General features: G+C 28.4%; 2 protein-coding genes across 2 annotated transcripts in view; one reads left to right on the top strand and one right to left on the bottom strand.

The window, feature by feature from the left end:
* LOC105253861 (muscarinic acetylcholine receptor gar-2) overlaps positions 1-2803 on the bottom strand; it is a 38426-nt gene extending 35623 nt beyond the window's left edge. The window contains exon 1 of the mRNA XM_011262190.2: positions 1944-2803. The gene's annotated coding sequence lies outside the window, so the exon portion shown is untranslated. The remainder of the gene's footprint in view (positions 1-1943) is intronic.
* Positions 2804-13924: 11121 nt separating this feature from the next.
* Positions 13925-19723, top strand: LOC109610168 (aminopeptidase N-like). The gene is made up of 10 exons (XM_025414491.1): positions 13925-14523; positions 14987-15142; positions 15271-15911; positions 16759-16840; positions 17096-17759; positions 17835-18022; positions 18405-18572; positions 18640-18786; positions 19124-19199; positions 19580-19723. The coding sequence occupies exons 1-10, from the start codon at positions 14036-14038 to the stop codon at positions 19721-19723; spliced, it is 2754 nt and encodes a 917-aa protein (XP_025270276.1). The 5' UTR covers positions 13925-14035.
* Positions 19724-22286: the final 2563 nt, after the last annotated feature.

Raw genomic sequence — 22286 nt, 5'->3', positions numbered from 1 at the left:
TCTCGATCACTGTCATAATATCACTTATCACTTCCACACATATCACTTCCATCTATACAATAAATCTATGAAATCACGAAAAACGAATCTATCTGATGGCGATTATAAAACGTTAGTGAAAAGCAAAATTAAAATATGACAAACATACAAATTAGATTTCGTTGTTCTGGAAATGACTTCGCATAAATAATAATAGGCGACACAACAATTGAACGACATGCCGATTATCATCGCATTTTTCTGGTTCTGTCGATCAGTCAATCATAGGTCAGGGCCAATTGCATCGAATAAAAAAAGGAAAAGGAAAAAAGATCCGATAATGTCTCTTCATAGGACAATCGCGACAGCCATATTTTGCCAGAGATTCTCTTTTTTCCCGTTCGAAACTCGCTCGACCTGTCACTCACGACCTCGATGCCGCCTGGTCGAGCAGAATAAAGCGATCTAGAGTTCGTTTACATCGAGGGCTGTTGCGAGATCGTGTGAGACTGCAATTCTTGCAGATAGTTAAAAACGAACCGTCACACAATTTCATCACACATTTAGCGTTAGTCTATATAATTCGTTTCCTCCGTTGATATTGAATGCACAGCTCAGACAAATATAATGCAGCATTCATAGTAAGGAGTAACAAATCAGATCAGACAAATATAATGAATATTCAATAGTAAGGAGTAACAAATAACACAAAAAATTTAAATTAAAATAAAAAATTTAAAAAAATATATAGATGCACACAATAAACCATGTGCAATTTATATCATATAGCAATTAATTATTTTCATTTTTAATAGAATAATCTAAATTTTTTCTAGATAGTTTGATTTAAAAAGATCAATAAGATTATTATATCTTTTTAGCTCTCTTTTAATTTTAAAAAAGAGCTAAAAAGATATAATCATCTTATGATTTCTTATTTATTTATTATATTTATTTATATTTATATTTATATAATATAATATATTTATTTTATTATCGTAAGATTATATATTGCTTAAATGTTTTAATAGAAAAAATCCCCAATGAAAGAGAAAGAGATATTTGTGTTTTGAGAAAAGTGCTTCAAATATTCTTTCGACTGCGCATATATTTATTTGTTGCGTTGCATATTTGTAAAATGAACTCGATTAAAATATGAGATAAGATTGTCATATTGCATCGATAGCTAATTTATATTTTTTATAACATGACTTGCAATACGAGCAAAATGAAACGGAACAACATGATGAATTATAGAGTGGCGACAAACTGGAAACTCAATTGCGAATAATGATTGGACATGGCACTTATTAAATTCTGGATTAAATATTATATACATTTCTAACGGCTAACTTGTATTGTAAGCATTTCAAATAATTGTTGAAAATATAATTTAAAACTTCTACTTTTCCTTTAGTATTGCATAACGTAAATATGTACCCAACCAAAGTAAAAACTTTTGAGTAATTTATTTATTAATTCTGAATGATAAGTTCATATATATGATGCAATCTTCGATACACTTTCTAAAAAAAATGCTTATAACAAGAAAAAATGCTTGTATTCAATTTATCGTCCTCAAAAGCAAAATATAAATTAAGATTTATATTTTTCACTCTTCAAGATACATATAAATGCAATATATACATATATAAAATTAGAAAGAATTTTAAATGCGCTTGGTTGAATCGTTCGCGTTTCTTTTATCTTAAACTTATATTAAAACTATTTGATGTTAATTTTGTTGTGTAATTATTTACGTGTGAAAAAGATATATGATAAGTTTCAGAATAATATATTTCAATACAGAGAAAAAGGGGGAAAAAAAGATTAAAAAGGTTATAATGTTAATTTTTTTCTCTTTGATGATAAGACATGGATATACAAACGAAATTCCTCTATAATCGATCAATCAAATATACCCTCGAAACGCACGGCAACAAGTAACCAAGTGATAGTCTCACCTCGCGCGCCCTCCGTCTGGAGGACAGTGCCGAAGTTAGGCCACCGGAACTCCGAAACTTCAGTCCTTAGTACTCCACGTGGACGCACGAACGCGAGTTCTTACTTCCATCTTCCGTGCATGCGTCGGCACCAAGTTCTCCGATCGGCACGCGACGACTGTCACCTGACAGCGCGACGACCGACGGCTGCCGTGGATTATTTCGCGACATTGGTACATCGATTATTCAACAGAGTCAATCGACACTCGACGTTTACAAGGAGTTTAGGTGGGATCTTGAACCTTGGTATTTACTCTCGATCGTCCTCGAGCGATTCCGTATCTATACTCGTTAAATATCGTAATTCCGTCGCAGGATTCCGCCGCGTGCACTTCAATCGATTCGATCGTCCTAGACCGTAATCTGCGTTCAACGATCTTACGCGCGATAGTCCTTGACGATAAGTCGCGGTCGACTCGATGTTGTCCGACGGAAATGTCAGAATCTGAAGGGTTGACCTTGTTGAATTAAATCACACCGGACACATGATCCACCGAGACATTTTCGCGCGCGACATCCCTACGGCTGACCCCGGTCGGACCGCTTTCACTGCGCTGCTCTCCTTCGCTCTCCTTCGTGCGCCGCATTACGTATTCGCGCGAGACAGATTCAGACGATCGCGACAAGAAAGTTATTTTTGTTGTATTGACAAGTCATGTGCGACAATGTTTCTGCGACTGATCGTTGCGACGACAATTGTATTTCACGAAGCATCGATTTACGATCGATGTGTCCGTGCCGCGAGCCTCTGCCTTCCGGTCCAGGTACGGACTTCCTACCTCCGTCGTTCTCGGACGCGATCTTTCAAGGCGAATCGCCCGACGAACACGCGGCGAGAATTCAAGTGAGCGCCGGTGAGCGTCGCGACGCCGTGCACCGTCGTCAACCCCATTCTCGACGCACGCGTGCGCAGGAGCACTCTTCGTGCAGGGGGATGAATCGTTTCTCATGGAATCATTATCAATTCACCTACTTTCCTATCATTATAATCATCGGCGACTCGCGGCGCCGCTAAAGTACCCCGATTAACAGGGAGCTACTCGATTGCGATGGATCTGCGTGATAGATCGCGAGTGAAAGATTTGAAATCTATTGTAATTTTGATGAATTTAATCGCCACAATGCATTGCAAAATACATATTTATATGCTGATTGAGGAAAAAAATACGATGAATTCTACGAATCATGTTGTTCACTTTCTTGGATTAAATTTATATTATTTTCAAAATGTAATCTTTATATTATATATTAATCTCCGCAATTATTCAGGATTATTAATACCGATTTTCAATTATCCAAATATGTTCCAATTCAAATATTTCATTGCGCAAATTAATTTCGTATTATAATGTAAGGTTCAATTATATTTAATTTTTTCTCTTTTCTCTTTTCTAAAAATAATAACTAAAATATAATCGACTGGAAAAATGTAACATATAAAAGTAATCAATGACATATGCGATTAAAACTATTTGTAAACCAATTTGATACCCAAGGTTTGATTAAAGTTTGCGGTTATATACGAAACAAGAAGACATATCGATTACATTAATTATTTGCTACGAAACATTTCTGTCTCGGATACCGTTATCTTATATGCACGTGTTTTGAAATGTCTTCTGTTTTATTTAGACATCAGGTAATAATAAATAGAAAGATATTTTAAGAAAGATATTATCTCATACAAAAAAATACGATTAAGTTTATAACATATTTATATCTTTGGGACGAGCTTTTTTCAAACTTGAGATTGTACACATTTTTCTTTGCTAATAATAACTTTGTTGCAAGCGAGACATAGATGAAGTTTTCTACGTAAGAATATTGTTCGTGGGGGCAGTACGAAATTGTGAGAATCGGGCCACTATTTGCAACAGCGTAAGTTTCCTTATAAAACTATTATCAAGTTATATAATATGAGTTTTTTTTATTAAAAGCGGGTGTAATAACCGCAAATAGCCTTACATGCTTGCCGCGTAAACTTATATTCCTCGCAGCTGTGTCTTCTCTTTTGAATTATGCGGCATATCGGCTGCTCGCTAATCCGTTGACACTTCATAGTTTGTCAAAGGCAAGTTTGCGCTGGGAAACTTCTGTTACAGATGAGCGGCAACCAACCAACTTCGTGAATACAGAAGAACAACGAGAGTGAACTAGCGATTAGATAAGTCTCGGGAACTATCATTAAAATAGATCAATCCGAATTTATTTGCCTAAATTCCAGCATTATCCATGATTATCTGTGTACTTGTATTATTGAAACGTTTAAATGTAATTGTACATTATTCGTACTATTGAAACGTTTTAACGAAATTGTACATTATGATATTACATGATTAATTTTTGCATTAAACGGAAAAATAATAATAAATATACAATTTATATAATAATCTGCTAGAGTAATGAAATTAAAGTGATAACATTCTACACATTTAAATAATTGTTATTATTATTATTTTTATTAACTATTGCTCTCTCTTGAAATTATGCAATTGATATGCTGAGCATGCATTTTCTAAACATGAAAATTTCGTTGGATTAGTTTGACTGTATATCGATCTAGCTGATGGACGATTTTAGAAAATGCGTTCCACGTATCCAGTGCAATCGTAGCAATCGTACCTGACAGCAGTCACTGCACACAAAGCTTCTGTTAGCGTATCCTTTCCTTCGCTTTGACGTGAATGTGCGACAGACCTTAGCCCCAAAATTAACCCCATTACACGAAGTAATGAGTGGAATATCGCGAACCCGTGATGTCATGAACATCAAAAGACTAATTGAGATCAAATGCAAGCCAAGACACTGCTGCTAAATTTGTGCCTTTGTTATCTGAGCAGATGTTTGAAATTTATCTATATAACGGAATTATATATATATATATATATATATATATATATATATATATATATGTATGTATTTAGAATTGCATAAAGTAATTTTTCTCAGACTTTTCTAAAATATGCGATTAATGTTTAGCAAAAATATAACGGAATAAAAAAGTATTTAAAAGGAGGTATAATATATGCTAATAATAAATATTTTTACATGTATAATAGATGCATATATCCCTTTATGGAAAATTATTCTATCTATCGAAACGTTACGATCAAACCGAGTTGTCCTTGAATGGCAGACTGTGTGAATAATAATGTGTTAGTATGTGTATTAAGGTGCTGATGTACTTCTATTCGATCTATTTGAAATGAGGAACCACACTAAACCAGGTTCTACGTCGTTTGTGACGTCACTACACTGTATTCCGTACTTTCCGTACATCGGAGTTAATTTTGGACTACAGTACTCAATCGCACGATCTTCATCGATGTTGAACGCTATTCATGAGACAGGTGTACCCGTGGGGACAGGCCTAGACATGTATCATGCACTTTATTGAGCAAAACAGTATATGTGAGTAAAGACAACCTTAATGTTATTAATGTTATAGAGCTTTTGCCAACAGAAAGGCAATCTCTACACACAAAAATATTTTGCAAAAATAATTAAAAATCAACAAACTAATTAAAAATAATAAAAAAAATCAATATACAAATAAGGAGAAAAAATTTTTATATACGTAAATTTACAGACAAAATATTAAATGCCTATAGAAACTTTGTGAAATGGTTTAAGTTTTTCTTGTTTTCTCTGATACAATGATACAATACATTGATTAGCAGCATATAAGTCAGTGTATGAGCTTATAAATATTCAATTATCGACAAAAATTTACATTGAAACAGCAGAGATTAGATTCGATTCTCATAACGAGTATGCAGTTTTCAATCGACGATGTCTATTATGCGGAAGAGAAGGCGCCAAGAGTATATACTTGAATGGAGACAATATTAGAGTAAATTTTTGGTGAGATCCGTCAGTTTGAAGAGGACAGGTAAAAGCCTCCTTTCTAGAATGATGGAATGAATCCCGCCTGAGCGACGAAGAAGGTGGGTATACGCGTCGTTGAAAAGAAGAAGGAGAATGGAAGAAAGAACGAATGGTGATACTCTCATCATCCTCCGCTAATATTTACCCGTGCAGACACAAAAACCACCCTGGTCATCTAAAGAACGATCTCCTTTCTGTCGCATTTCTAGGCATTAATAAAGATACACGGAAGTAGTTCACAACAGCCGTACTTAACTCCGCTTACAACATCGGCAATATTCTTGACGTGACTTTCGGGAGAATCATGACTCGCTAAAATCAACATCGAAGCTTAGCGCTTAATTAAACCGACTGCTATTATTTATTTTTAAGTAAAATCCAAATAATTTTATTTTTAAATGTATATTTTATTTTTATTTTTAAATGCAATTACAATGTAAATACGTAGAAAAGTATATAACGAAATAAAAAATTCTTTTATTTTAATGAAACCTGGATGAAATTATTGCATACGAAAAGAAATCTTTATTGACCCTTTTTATTATATGTATTAAATTAAATGTTTAAAATAGTTCTTCTGAAAATTTTTGAAATATGCAACAGATATGTTAAAATTAACTTATCAGCGATAACGTATATTAATAAAGCAAACTTTTTTCTTATATCTCTATAAATATCATGCCTTTCAATGTAAATTAGATTTTAAGAATATCTGCCTCGATACAAATGCATTTTATTCAGAGAAATCAAATATGATCATATACGGCATTGAAAGCTGCAGTTTTAGGTCAACTCGATTCCTTCTACTTTCTAGTAACATTTTTAGTAAACATCTTTTCAAGATCAGGAATGCATAAATAATAAATAATTTAATCAATTTAAAGAAAATATATAATTTATCAACTACTTTTAGCTTTTAATTCGTAATTCGAAGATACGAATATGTAAATCCTTTATTATTAAGAATTGAGAAAACTGTAATATTATTAAGAATTAAGAAAACTGTAATACGTATAAAAAATCAACATTAATATTAATATATATATATATATATATATATATATATATATATATAATAATTATAATATTAATGTATATTATAAAATATTAAAATTTGTAATATAATAGATATTTAAAAAATTGTGCATTATATTAGAGTATAATATAAAAGAAAGAGACATGCTATATATAGTTAAAATAAGCAAAAAAAATAAAATGTAAACAATTTTTTAATTTCTTTTTATTTTATAAAAGAAACCTAATAATTCTCCAATGACGTTCAAAATTATAAATACGTTTCATAACAAACTATACGCTGCACAAACAATTCGATTAGTACGCTAAAAAGCCAAGCGCTCGAGCAACCATGATATCGCATAAATGTGCACTTAACAATTCCGAGCAGTAAATTTCCTTCTCTACTCTATATTATAAATCAAATATTATATTTTTCAAATGTTATTCAAATAATGACATTATATTCCAATCGGATTTAATTATTTATTAATAAATATTTGCAAGATTTCTTGGATTGATTTTTATATGTCAAACATATGTCATTGCGAATTAATCAACTTAATATGAGTTAATATATAACTTTAATATAATATAATCAAAATATAATTCGAAAGAAACATATTGTTTTTTGTAATTATTACAATTGATATGTCACTATATAAAGATTTCACAAATATCCTCTTCAAAATAGCAAATATTTTTAACGATGTTAATTGGGTACCTAGCAAATTAAAATATCAGATTAACAAACAATATTAAGATATCAACCGATTTACATGCTATACATATGTACATTATGTATATACACGTATATACATGTTTTGCGATGTGCAATTATGTATATACATGTATATACATAATTGCAATTATGTATATACATGTATATACATAATTGCTCGTCGCAAAATAGAACGCAAGCAACATCAGTACATCTAGAGAAGAGATAGGACGAAGCTTTCAAACAGCTTTATAATTGAATTACTATGCTTCCGTCATCGATGTTACCAGGACAAGCAAGTAGGTATAGGCGGCAATTTGCAAAGGCCCCCGGAGCAAAACTCGCCTTCGTTGGCCTGACTAAATTAGGCCTCGGTCTCGCGTAACTGTTCGATTTTTTATTTCATCGCTTCCTCTTCAATCGAGGACAGCGGTCGCCTCTCGACTATCGTCTCTACCTACGATCTGCGGGTCTCTTAATTTAATTTTGTCCCGAAGAAAACTCGAAAAAGCTTGAAACGAAAGTTAATATTGATTAATTGATCATTTTATGAGATATTTTGAACTCGGAGAAAATTCTGCGGCGCATCGGAGCATTTAAAATGCTGAATGAAAATTGTGCAATTAAAAAGGTATTCTAAGAAAACTTGTACACATATTTTTATACGATCATACGTTCGCATATCATCATATGATCAAAATTTTGAAAACTATTAATTTTAAAATTTTTAAAATTTTATTAATTAATTTATTATTAATTGCAACTGCCTATTATGTACACAAAAATTTTGATTTGTGGAATAAGTGCTTAATATTAAGACAATAATTTTTATAAAATTAATCTAGATACAAATTAATCTAAACATGGATTTAACTACAACAATAAATTTGCTATGAACCGCGTTATTTTCAATAAATTTTATATAAGTTTAAGCTATGACAGCTAGTAAAGTTATAAGTAAAGTTTCGAGAGACAAACATTTTTAATAGCATAATGTTAGTTCACTTTATTAATATATTGAAAAAACGATAAACTCTCTTGATTAAATTGTTAAAAAAATAATGATTAATATAAAAAGTGCATATAAATCATAATAAATGGCTGAAATATATGATAACTTTCAAAAAAAGCCTTAGAGGAATTTTATTATATTTTTTACATCAGAATCACATATCGATTCTATATGAGACAAAAATGCGCTGTCCAATTTTAACAAGATTTTCAATTTCTACAGCATCACAAGAATGTCTTTTGGCATCAGTTTTCTCATCATGATTATGAATGAATGTTGAAACGATGCTCAGATCAACCCTCGAGGCGATTAATTTGAGAATACCAACATCGCTCTGGAGTTCCGACAAGATAATCATCAAAATATTGATAATATTTCCTGAATAAATCGGAAAAATCTTATTTTCTATAGCAGTTACTGATTTGCTCATATTATATATTACATATTAATTGCTGTTAAAACTTATTGCTTTCGTAGATATTAGTGAAATTTATTATATAAGAATATACTTATTATATATAACTTTTCATAACATATCTTTTTTCAAACAGATATAAATAAATAAATAAATATATATATATATATATATATATATATATATATATTGGTATAAGTAAAATAAAATAAAATACATTCAAGATACTGAGCAAATACTGAGCAAATCCATAGATCTCAATTCGATTGATCAGATTTTTAAACAAACGAATTGTTACTATATACCGATACAATTGTTATTATTGTGCCGTGGCGCAATTTTGGATTGAAAGTCGAAAACGATCAAGCAAACGTAATTTGATTTACATGGCACATGTTTGCATTTCTCTGATGCATGAATAACATGTACGTATATCATATAGAACAGAGGCAAAAGCAAGATATATAGAGAATATTATTATTTATTTTTCGATTTTAAAGAAATTCAATCTATTGTTAATCTAATTATTTATGTGAAAATAGTTGTTACATGCATCATAAAATGGGAAAATAAATACTAGAAACAGAAAAACTAGTATACTCATGCAATATAGGTTTTAATAGCAAATGTTAAATATAATTATAATGTATTAAGATACCTATATAATATCGTACAAATGCTAGTCAGCAAATAGTCCCTAATAAAAAAGTCCCTAATAAAAAATGTAGACATGAAAAGTGCGCATTTATAATAGATATATATCGCACATATTGCCCCTTTTCCGTATATAATTGCTGGTTGACATAAATATTATGAATTCGATGACAGTTCAGGAATAATTCATACATCGTGAGCGAGATGAGTAATAATTATATCTTTATTTGTGAAATTTATTAATTTAATAGATTTAATAGATTTAATAGATTTAAAATATATTTAAAGATAATGTATGTTTGATTAATGCTGTGATGAATCAAGTGTAGTTAAGTGAATGTTATTGAGTTAGTTCAGCATGAGCAAGATTTATTATAAAGTAATATTTTAAAGTACTTTATTCAGTACTGTTAGTGAGGCAGAGATGCTAAATCAACATATATTATCTTTAGAAAGATTCTGCAACAAGCTAAGCATATTTTTAAACGATTTATTCTGGACACCTTTATTTTACACAACATGCGATTATTACAAGCAATAATCAAATAGAAAACTACACTCAAAATTAAACTTATATTAACAGTTGCTTCTTAATAATTTGGTTACTGGTAATTTAGTTCAATTCTTAATACAATTTTTGTACAGAACTGTTTCAAACACCTATTCAAAATTAAAAGGCGAACATATAATATAAATAGCACATACCTCTTTTAATTCTAATTTCATAGAAAATACATTAATATTTAAAAAGAGCGCAACGAGAGCAATATATTTTATTTTTTTACAATTTAATAATATGAATTCACGGAAAACTTTTTGAATATTTGTTTTGTATTCAAGTTTAAAATTAATGTGAAATCTTATCGAAGAATTACAAGATAATATCGAAAAAAGTTCAATAAATAAAAAACAATAGTACATATTAAGAAAATATAATATTATATGATAATGTGAAATCTTATCGAAGAATTACAAGATAATATCGAAAAAAGTTCAATAAATAAAGAACAATAGTACATATTAAGAAATACAGGAAATATAATATTATATGATATAAAACTTATAAATCGTAGATTTCATCAGTAATATTAATTAAAGAATAAAAATATAGAGATATTTAAACTTAAGGTATTAATAGTTGTTATTGAATTTACAATTTTGTAATTAACAATTCGTGGAATATCTGCTTCTTTAAATGAACGTTATTCCGCTAACACTCATACGTGATTTTGCTTTATAAGATATTGATAAGAACGATGAAATCTATTATCAATTGATAACTCAATTCGATGGTAAGATTAGCAAACGTTACTTTGAATTTGAGTTAAGATTTAGATTTTTAAATTATGTTTATTTGACGAGTCTTCTATTTCTTTTATGCGATAGCCTTTATACAAATAATTACATTAATGCAATCATGTGATTCTGTAGAATGTGTTAGTAGATATCATCAATTACATATATCATGCTACACAAATAATGTTCTTGAACATTTATAATTAAATGCTCAGATTCTAATACATAATTACATTCGTTAAAACAAATTTGTACATTGCGGAATATTTAGCACTTTACTAAATTAAGACAGTCGCATATATATGATATATGAAAAGACGAAATGTATTTATGTATTATCAATGCAATTTCAAAGTAAGTCTTAACTATTGAGAGACATGAAAGGAGAAAATCATGCAAACATGTCGCGCCCATCATTTTATCCATACGAACGTTAGGATAAACCGAACAAACTTTCCCAGGGATTGCTTCTCAATGGGGCAACGTTTCAGGATTGTCACAAGGTATCTACGATAGGTGCTGAAACTTTAAGCTTGCCATCGAGTATAATGGCGTTCGAGCTTCTTCATTATGCAAGCCAATCATGACTGCAACTTCCTTCAAGTCGTTCGTCGTATCAGCCTATCTACATATAACTCTCTATTTATGTGTGTACATGTGTCTTCCTATAATATGTATATATATATATATATATATATATATATATATATATATATCTTATAATGTATATATTTATTATTTATGGTTATATACTATATTGCATTTCTTAAAAAGATCTTATAATACATCTTATAAATGATTTTTTTAAACACTTTCTCGAAATTAAAATATTAAAAAGTAAGATAAAATATGATTTTTTTATTTATTAAAATGACGATTCAAATCGTTTTTCATTAGAACAATGACAGTCATATTTTTTGACAGGCTAAGTTTAATCGATAAGTCTATTCAATTCATTGTATTTATTACAATTAATATCACCTAATTATTATTTATTTCAGTTTCAAAATTTCTTTGATGGTAAAAATTTTGATTTTGAAGACTTTGAAGACTTTCAAAATACATCTAGAACAATTTTTTAACCAAAAAACTAAATTTTGTGAAAAATAGGATATTTAAGCTTCCGAATAATGGTCACATATTATTGAAACAAACGATGGATTATCAAATAAAAATATATCTAAATATATGAATATCGAAAATGCGAAAAAATTTGTTTGCAAAATTTTTGAATTGTAAACCTTTTGAACAGTTTATTATACTTTTTTAGATATTTTATTATATTTTTTTCTGGATACAAAATTTTTCGAAAATTAATCTTAAAGTATTAAATAAAAATTGTTTTGACTAATACGATACGTTTGCATATATTCAATCCCATTAGATTTATATTTAGGCGTTAAATAATTATATTAAAATAATTATATTAAAAATTATATTAAATTAATTATATTAAAAATTGTTCGAAACCAGTTTTTAATATATAAGAGAGGTTTTTATATATTATATATTATATATTATATTGTTCAGATTTGTGATATGAAAATATTAATTTTTTACCTCTGTAGTCATTGATTTTATGTAATTAGTGTTCGTATTTTTCTCTATATACCGTTCCTATAGATAAGCTAGCAGTAAACCTAGGATTAGATAAACTTGGGATATCGCTTAGGCTTCCAATATCAAGATGTATAGAACGTAAGTAAACCTCAACGCAGCCTAAAGGCAAGACATGTAGCCTACGGCAATTACATGCAAATCTCAGCAAGTTGTGCCTAAAACCTCAACATTGTCATCAACTAGCAGCCACCATCACTGAACAAGGAATGTTGCAAGTGCTATTCGCCGATATAAATGGACACATAATGCAACAAATCTAATGTAGAAAAAAATAGATCTTGAAAATTAGATCTTAGAACAAGAATAAAAAAAGATATCAATATAATAATCTTTCAGATTAAAAATTTTAACAATAAACAAAAATTCGTCATTTTTTTATACTTGTTAATCTAAATCATTGTGTGATACTGTATATTTTGAGGGCATGTACTCTCCACGCGTATTTCGCGGTAGGATTGCTTCGCGAAGAAGTGGTCGAGAAAATAATTGTTTCTCTTGATTTTAATTATATTTTATTTCTCCTCGGCTCAGCAGATACAAATTTATAGTCTGAATGACTATACTAACACAGATTTTTTTGGGAATAAAATAAAAGTCTCACTTGCCGCCAAAACAGACTTATGTCAACTCGCACGCAAAGTAATGCTAATATCTATTTGAACGTCGCGCGGAATTATCAAAACTAAATGGACTATGAAAAACATAGAAAGGCTACCGAATAATCATATGTCAAACACTTTACGTACAACTTATAGTTAGATAATTATTTAATATAGATAAATACTCTCTTTTCTTTCTGTTTTTCTTATGAATTAATAGATAGTTGACAATAAACTCAATCAATTAATTATCAATACTAATCGATACTAGTATTTAATATCGCTGCAAAATATAAAAAAAACACAATAAGTATGTTTAGTTTTCATAGATATGAGTATATTCCTATCACATTCTCGTGCTGAACTTGTTATCGTTATTACATGAGTATTATAAACGTATTATCTCGTTAAATTTCCGATCATCGAGGTCGATGTTGATCTACCTTTATCCGTTGTTAATGGCAAATAATATAACACTACGCAATAAAAGCAAGTAGCATGTAGTCTTAATCGGGCATACAGTATAAACATTACCGAACATTTTATAATTAAATTTACTGTAAAATTTCTTTTTGATTATAATAAGTGATCAATACCTTCTTATAATAATATTCATTAAAAGTAGAACTTATATTTTGAACTCGTGTGTGATTATGCATGTATATGTGTGTGGGTGTGTATTCGTTTTATGTATGTAATATTTATCTTATTATCTTACATACGTGTATTATAACGCAAGGTGAGAGATACTCAAACATACATTCTCGTGCTTTCTTACTCATATAAAAATCAATTTTTAGAATTGACTGAATGGATCTATCTTAAGAAATAGTCATGATTTCTTATCGCTTCCTGTTCAGTGCATTTTTATTGATTATTCTTGTCGCTCTAAAACTGGTATTCGCATATAATAATGTGAATATAGAAAAAAATGAAAATTTGAACGAGATTTCCGCACGATATCGACTACCCAAGAATATTATTCCTATATCATATGATTTATCGATTTACACTCATCCCACTGACGCGGATTATGATGGTCACGTACGAATCATTTTACAAATACTGGAAAAAACAGACTCCATCGTTCTGCACACAGATGAATTAATTATACAACCAAATATATCTTTATCGGATAAATCAGGTCAATTGATTCCGATTTTGTATTACGTTTACGATCAAGAAACACAAATGTTTACGATTAAACTAGTCCATGCATTGGAATCTGCAGAATACACAATAGAACTATTCTTTAAAGGATACATCGCAAATGATGTTTTCGGTTTTTACGCAAGTCTATATGAAGTTGAAGGAAAACTTAGGTAATATTTAAATTCTGAAAACTCTTATATACACATATATTTAAGAGAATCGTTATAAGCACGGTAATTTTGAAGAAAAATCGATGCAATTGAAAGTTTTTATAAAAATATTAAGAATATTGAATATGAAATCATTAACATCCTCTTGATTATATATTTACGTAATTATTAATACAATATATATTCTGTGTGTTATACAAGTTAAAATACTAGTCTTCTTAGGAATATTCATGATCTGTCACATTTAATTTCATATATTTCCTATTTATTATTATTGTACATTTATACATTGTATATTTTCTATTATATTTTTTCTATATTCTAATGTATTTTATATCTTATATTATATATAGAGTTAATACCAGTAAAAAAACAATTCTATTTAAAGATTGTTTATAGTGATAAAAACAAATTCTTGAACAATTTGTATATTCGATTCGAAATATATTGCTAAATTCTTTAGACGAATCGGCGTAACTCAGTTTTCACCCACGTATGCACGTCGTGCTTTTCCATGCATGGACGAGCCATATTTAAAAGCAGAATTTCAAGTGCGAATTGGTCATCATAAAGATCAAAATGCGACAAGTAATACTCCAGTGGAATCTATACGAATGAAGTTAGTATATGTAATTTTTCTAATTTATATATAAATAAAATTAAAATAATTTATATAGATATTAAAAGAAAAATATACATATAAAAACATACATACAAAAACGAAAATTAAATTGTTGATACTTATAGAAATGATACTTACTATGTGACCACATTCCGTCGCACGCCGCGAATTTCCACATACTTGGTAGGATGGACAGTGCACAACTTTATCCCGGAACGATCAAGAATTTCAGAGAATTTCAAGATGTGGACAAGAGACTCCATGAAATTTCGCGGATCGATGGCCTTGAATCGCGGCCAGGAAATTTTCTCGGCATTGCAGACATGGTTATCGGTGAAGAGCCCACTCGAAAAAGTCGATCAATTCGCAATACCAGATTTCAATTTTAACGCAATGGAGAATTGGGGTCTCATCACTTATCGTGAATCCGTAGTATTACATGAGGACGGAATCACGCCGACGAAAATAGTGTTGAATGGGTTGACAACGATGGCTCACGAGTACGCTCACACTTGGTTCGGAAATCTGGTGACACCTGAATTCTGGAATGTCGTATGGCTGAAGGAGGGTTTCGCTACATATTTCCAATATTTTGGGGTATCCATAGCGGATCCTAATCTGAAAATGATGAACTTATTCGTAGTAGATTGTCTTCAACCGACATTACTTGCAGATTCTGATGATCATATACGTACATTGAACGGACGAGGAGTCGGAAACCGTAGCAGTATTATGGCTACTTTAGATTTCGTTTCTTATAAAAAAGGTACATATAAATAATCATTATTTTATTTCTATAAATTCTAAGATTCTGAATTCACATTAAAAATGTTTTCGCTTAAATATAATATGTGAAATAATTTTTTACATGAAACATTCTTATAAAAAAGAAAATTCTAAAATACATGACATAAACTGAAAATGTGGATAAGATATGAACTAGTGGATAAGATATGAACTAAAACAAAGACTTATTAAAGTATTTTGAAAACACTCTGTATTCAGTCATCTGATTTTAATTACAAATGCTGTCATTAGTTTCTTACGCAATGTGTTGATTATATCGTCTTATACGTATATAACAATCTCGCAAAACAGATAAAGATATCTGCCAATCATGTGATAATTTCTTTTCACAAATGATCATATTTAAATCATATATGCAGAAAATTGATTATTAGCAAAATTAGTCACTAATATATATCTTTATTATATCACACGACATATATGCTTATTCACATACTTCGTATGAATCGTTCGACTTCGTGTGAAAATGATTATTTCGGTTATCTTTCTAGATTTCGTAATTTCGATTAAAATAGCGATGACGCACGAAATCGCAGAAAAATAAATTTAAAATTAATTATATTAAAAAATCAAATTGACGTATAAAATTGATTTTCTTCTTTTTCTATATAATTAATACTGCAATGAAATATAAAATATTTATTTTTTAAAGCACGCATATTTTATATTTATTTTACATTTTATTATACATTTCAATTTTTTATTAGAAAAAGATTTATTAGAAAAAGATTTAAAATATATAATATTTATTTTACATATATTAATTATATAAAATAAATATTAATATTACACTATCTTATTTTCAGCTGCATCCATAATTCGTATGACCAATCATATCATCGGAAATACAGCTTTTCAATTAGGCTTGCAGAGTTATTTGCACGAAATGTAAGTCTATACGTGCGAAGTATTTTAAATTCTATTAACCATTTTTAATAACAATATACAATTGTAAACGTTCATTATTATTGTAAAAATTGTAATAATCTGATTTATTGAAAATGATATTTATCATTTTATTCTCTCTTTCTCTCTCTCTCTCTCTCTCTCTCTCTCTCTCTCTCTCTCTCTCTCTTTCCTTCCCCTCTTTTGTCGATTCTCTTATTAAGACTACTCTACAAAAATACTCATTTTTATTACCAGGTCATATCAAGCAGTATTTCCATTCGATTTATATCGACACTTGCAGACTGCGTCAGATAAATCAGGACAACTACCCAAGTATCTAGTCGTAAAAGATATCATAGAGTCCTGGGCAAATCAACCGGGATATCCCTTGGTAACAATTACACGAAATTACACCACGAAAATTCTTTTCGCCTCGCAAGAACGATTTTATCTGAGCCACCATGCAACGCAAACGGATAAATCTGGTTGGTGGATACCGTTGACTTTTGTAATTGAAGAATCAAATACCACATTTGATCGAATCAATACTGCAGCATGGTTGGAGCCGCAGGTCAAGAACGCGATAATTGGTTCTTTAGAATCAAACTCATGGGTGATTTTCAACGTTCAGCAAATTGGATATTATAGAGTCAATTATGACGAGAATAACTGGAAGATGCTTATCGATTATCTCAGATCAAAGAACTTTAAAAAAATACACGCAATAAACAGGGCTGCACTTCTAGATGATGCCTTTAATTTAGCTAGAGCCGGTTATGTGAATTATTCCATTCCATTTGATATTGCGACGTATCTTATTCATGAAACCGAGTATGAACCGTGGGTTGCTGCGATAAATAACTTTAATTTTCTCAATCATATTCTCGCTAGCTCGCCGCGAGTACAACAACTTTTTCAGGTAAGCGATTATTTTTTTAAACAATGAATCAGTAATCAATTTTAATTCAATTTAATAATTTGATATAATTTCTAGGTCTATGCAAATCACTTACTTAAATCTATATACCGTTTACTGAGCTTTATCGAAAATCCAACAGATAATTTAATGATAAAATTACATCGTGAATTAATCTTATCAACTGCATGTTCAGTTAACAATATCCACTGTCTAAGGAAATCAAAAATTTTATTTGATTCTTGGATTTCTACATCGGAAAAAAGGTATAGCTGATTACTGACAATTCCGATATATATTATATTGTTTAGAATATTACAATTATTTTGTTATGACGATGAATAGATATTAATATTACAATACTTGGACGTACATAAATAAATAGAATAGTTTTTTAAAATTGTTATACCTTATCTTTTCTATTTTACAGTAAATAATTTTGTAAAGTACACTGCTTTTTAAGAAAATAATTAATTTCTTAAAAAAATTTTTTTTATATAAGATATTTAACATATAAACATAGAATATCAGTTCTTTTAAATTATATTTTATTTTTTCTACATAATAAACATTCTCATATATTTCCTTTCCTCGAAAAAGATAATCGATTAATAACACACTCTTTATAATAATTTCACATATACACAGAATATCAGCAAATCTCAAGAGTTTCGTATATTGTGCGGGCATTCGCGTAAATGATGATAATGATTGGTATACAGTTTGGAATCGATTCCTCTGTACTGATTTACATACAGAACAAGAGCTCTTGCTAAATGCACTTGGATGTACTAAAAATCCACAATTAATCAACAAGTGGGTTTCAATCAGATTATGCATATAAACGTATTTAACATCAAATTTTAAATTTATCGATTTCTAGATATCTTAATATCTCCATAACTTATGAATTCAATGTCCGCAAACAATACAGGATGATGATAAATAACGCTGTTTTGAATGGGAATCCCGAAAATGTGAATTATGTTATCGATTTTATTCACAATAATTTGCATGCAATTCTAAAATTGTATGTATTATTTATTTTTATTTCTTTTATTACATACATAACATATGAATTTATTTGATCAGAATTTGTAATTCGAGAATCGACAAAGTATTATTGTTATTATATATTTATTATATTATTTGTTAAAATGAGATAAATATTTGATTGCGTATATTTATATGAATATAAATTTCCATAAAAATATCAAACTCAATTAAAATCTTTTATTTTATGTTTGCTAATTAATTATAATTTAAAAGAGAAATACATAATAATATATTTTTTACTTATTTCTTCTCGCAATATTAATTGCAATGTTCAAAATCAATTTGGTAATATTTTCTCTTTGTTTTTACAGAAGAGGAATAGATTTCTTAAATAAAATGCTTACTGCTATAGGGAATAAAATTATAACTGAAGTTCAATTAAACAAGGTATTATATATATATATACATATATTTAAACATTAAATTTATTTAAATTTATTTAATATTAAGTTAACATTAAGTTAACATTATTTATTTAATATTAAGTTAACATTAAATGTATATATATATATATATATATATATATATATATATATCCTATTTAATGTATTTAATTGGAAGAGAGGGAGAGAGAGAGAGAGAGAGAGAGAGAGAGAGAGAGAGAGAGAGAGAGAGAGAGAGTGTGTGTGTGTGTGTGTGTGTGTGTGTTTGTGTGTGTGTACATATAACATATTTTATATTATTTTTACTGATGTACTTATTAACATTCACTACTATAACACTAATAACGATAATAACGTGGAAATATAATGTTCATAATATTACAGTTTCGCATTTTTGTTGACGAGAATATAAAAAATCTAGGATCAGCATTGATCTTAGCAAGAAAAGCCATAGCGGTTTCTGAGGCATCCATAACATGGATTAATAAATTTTCACCTGCAATCGAGAAAGCACTATTATTTAATTAATTATTTAAAGTTACATTACGACAGTACATTATACTATACATATAATGTACTGTATAATATACTATATTAAATATAATAGTATACTGTATTACGTAATATATATACACATTGTTATTTGTAATTAAATCTAAATAAATATACGTTTGCACATAACACATAAAAAAATCCTCATGAGATTATACTTAAAAATTATATTTCAAAATTGCATTTTGTATTAATCTGTTGTACCGTTATATATTGTATTAATATGGTAGTTTTCAAAACTGTATTATACTATTAAGTTTATAAAATGTTAACACAATTCTTAAAAAACGAGCGAATAAGAGCCAAACGCGGATGGTAGTGCGTAAATTTCTTAACCATTAATTGTTCGCGAAAATTTTAACGTGCACACGGCATATACACATATATTTTACTTGATGTATATACCAAGATAAATTCTCTTTTTTGAGAATTCTATAAAACCCTCTTTACTTCCCTGAAGAAATGTAGACAAGAAAAATATCGGAGCGAAGTCGCTGAAGTCCGCGTTTGGCTTTTATTCGCTCGTTTTTTAAGTATCGTATTATTAATTACATAGAGCCGAATTCTTTATCAATTTATTATAAAATGTTATTTCATAAAAAATTCAAATATAATTATATATTATAAAGTACAGTACTTTAAAAATTATTTATTATTTATAAAACATAAGACGTAAAGATTATTTATTACTTATCAAGATGTAATATGTGATAACATCCCGCATATAAAGTATATAGTATCAAGTATATATAATTAGAATAATTTGAATTAATGTTTAGATATATTAGACTTCAATAAAGCAAATTTATTAAATTTTATTTAGGAATATTTACTCAACAATTTTAGTGAACATATAAGCATTCGTAAACTTTAAATAATAAAAGAGAAGATTATTAAATATTATTAAATATTAAATATTATTTAATTATTATTATTAAATATTATTTATTTATTAAATATTATTAAATATTATTTAAGATTTAATCTGATATCAATTATCATGATTTGAAATCAATTATTTGTGCATGAAACAAAAAATGTATTACATAAATTGATTACTTAAACACAATTATCAAGAGTTATATCTAATCAATTATCAATCAATTATCATTACTATATAATTGTTTCATTTTCTCATTTTTTTTATATAGAATTGATAAACATTTATACAAACATCACATATATATCTCTAAATCTTTTTTTGTTATTTATAATTATTATTTTTGATATGTCAATTTATGTACTTGTTTGCACGTTGTTTGCGTCTTTTTTATATATTTTATACTTTGATCAAAATTTTTAAATATAATTACAAAAATTTGTTTTTATAAATTTTTTTATACACTTTTTGTCTTACACATAAAGTATAATTCTATCAACAAATTTTTTTATTTATATTTGTGTTTTAATACTATAGAGAGATACATACACATATAACGCAACAAAACTTTTATTCTAGAATATTGTAGAATATTCTGTGAATCTGAATTACATTGTTTACTGTGTTGATGAGCCTGGATTTATCAATTTTTTCTCCTTTTACAAAAATATATCATAGATAATGATTAAAAATTTGTAAGAAATCTTATTACATGCGAATATTTGAGAATGTTTTATATACATATGTAATTAATAAAATTAACAAACTGTATTTAATAAATTAATAAACTTAAGAAGAATCATAATTTTATGTCATTAATATTGACTATAATTGGCTATAATTGGCTATAATTGACTATAATTGACTATAAGCTATAATTATAATTACATTTTAAGTTTACGAATAAAAAATTATTATTATAATTAGAAGAAAGAGTTTTCGAAAATACTAATAATCTATTTTGCAATCTACAATAAAATAGAATTTTCATAAATTATTCCAATTCTTGATTAAATATTAGTACTAGTCATATCAATGCTGGAGAGATTTTGAAACAAATTATTTTAATTTCTCATAATACACATAATTATTTTAATTTCTCTAATAGTAAGATTGAAAATTAAAAGGTCTCATTATTTAATTAATCTTCAGATTGTGCATTTCTTATCTTAATGTTGCTATATAATAGCCAAGAAATTGAACTTTTCGCCTTTTATATTTTTTTTCACGATTTGATTCCAAAATTTCACATTTTATCGCGTTTTACCTATTTTCCATTATTTTGACTTAAATTCTAGTTGAAACGAAATATCGACCCTTATTACTCATAATTTGTCACACTGAAGAGGGTCCGAAAGGGATCGAAACGTTTGATTTTTCAAAAATTATAGACTTTTTTAAAAGTTATTGAATTTTTTGTCACTCATTATCACTTGCGCTTTACTTAGTCTAAAATAGCCTACTTTATTATTATTATTATTGAAAACTAAAATAAATTTTTTGTTTCTAAAATTTGAATATATGAAAAAATATGAATCAAAAGAGATATCGATAGCGATTATTTTATAAGGCAACGCTTCCAGTTCGATTCAGTTTGTACAATGCGCGATTCGTTTCGTGAAGCCTCTTGCAAGGAGAACGAATCGCTATCGCGGACTA

This window comes from Camponotus floridanus, unplaced genomic scaffold (genome assembly GCF_003227725.1).
Source record: "Camponotus floridanus strain SB8 unplaced genomic scaffold, Cflo_v7.5 scaffold81, whole genome shotgun sequence".
Classification (NCBI taxonomy): domain Eukaryota; kingdom Metazoa; phylum Arthropoda; class Insecta; order Hymenoptera; family Formicidae; genus Camponotus; species Camponotus floridanus.
Note: the sequence above shows the minus strand (reverse complement) of the source record. Positions and strands in the feature narration are given on the sequence as shown.

Excerpts from the sequence above, each read along its gene's own strand:
- LOC109610168 (XM_025414491.1), top strand. The coding sequence starts at position 14,036 with ATGATTTCTTATCGCTTCCTGTTCAGTGCATTTTTATTGATTATTCTT. Across the intron at positions 18,787-19,123 it reads TTGCATGCAATTCTAAAATT|AAGAGGAATAGATTTCTTAA; the intron begins GTATGTATTATT and ends TTGTTTTTACAG. Across the intron at positions 19,200-19,579 it reads CTGAAGTTCAATTAAACAAG|TTTCGCATTTTTGTTGACGA; the intron begins GTATTATATATA and ends ATAATATTACAG.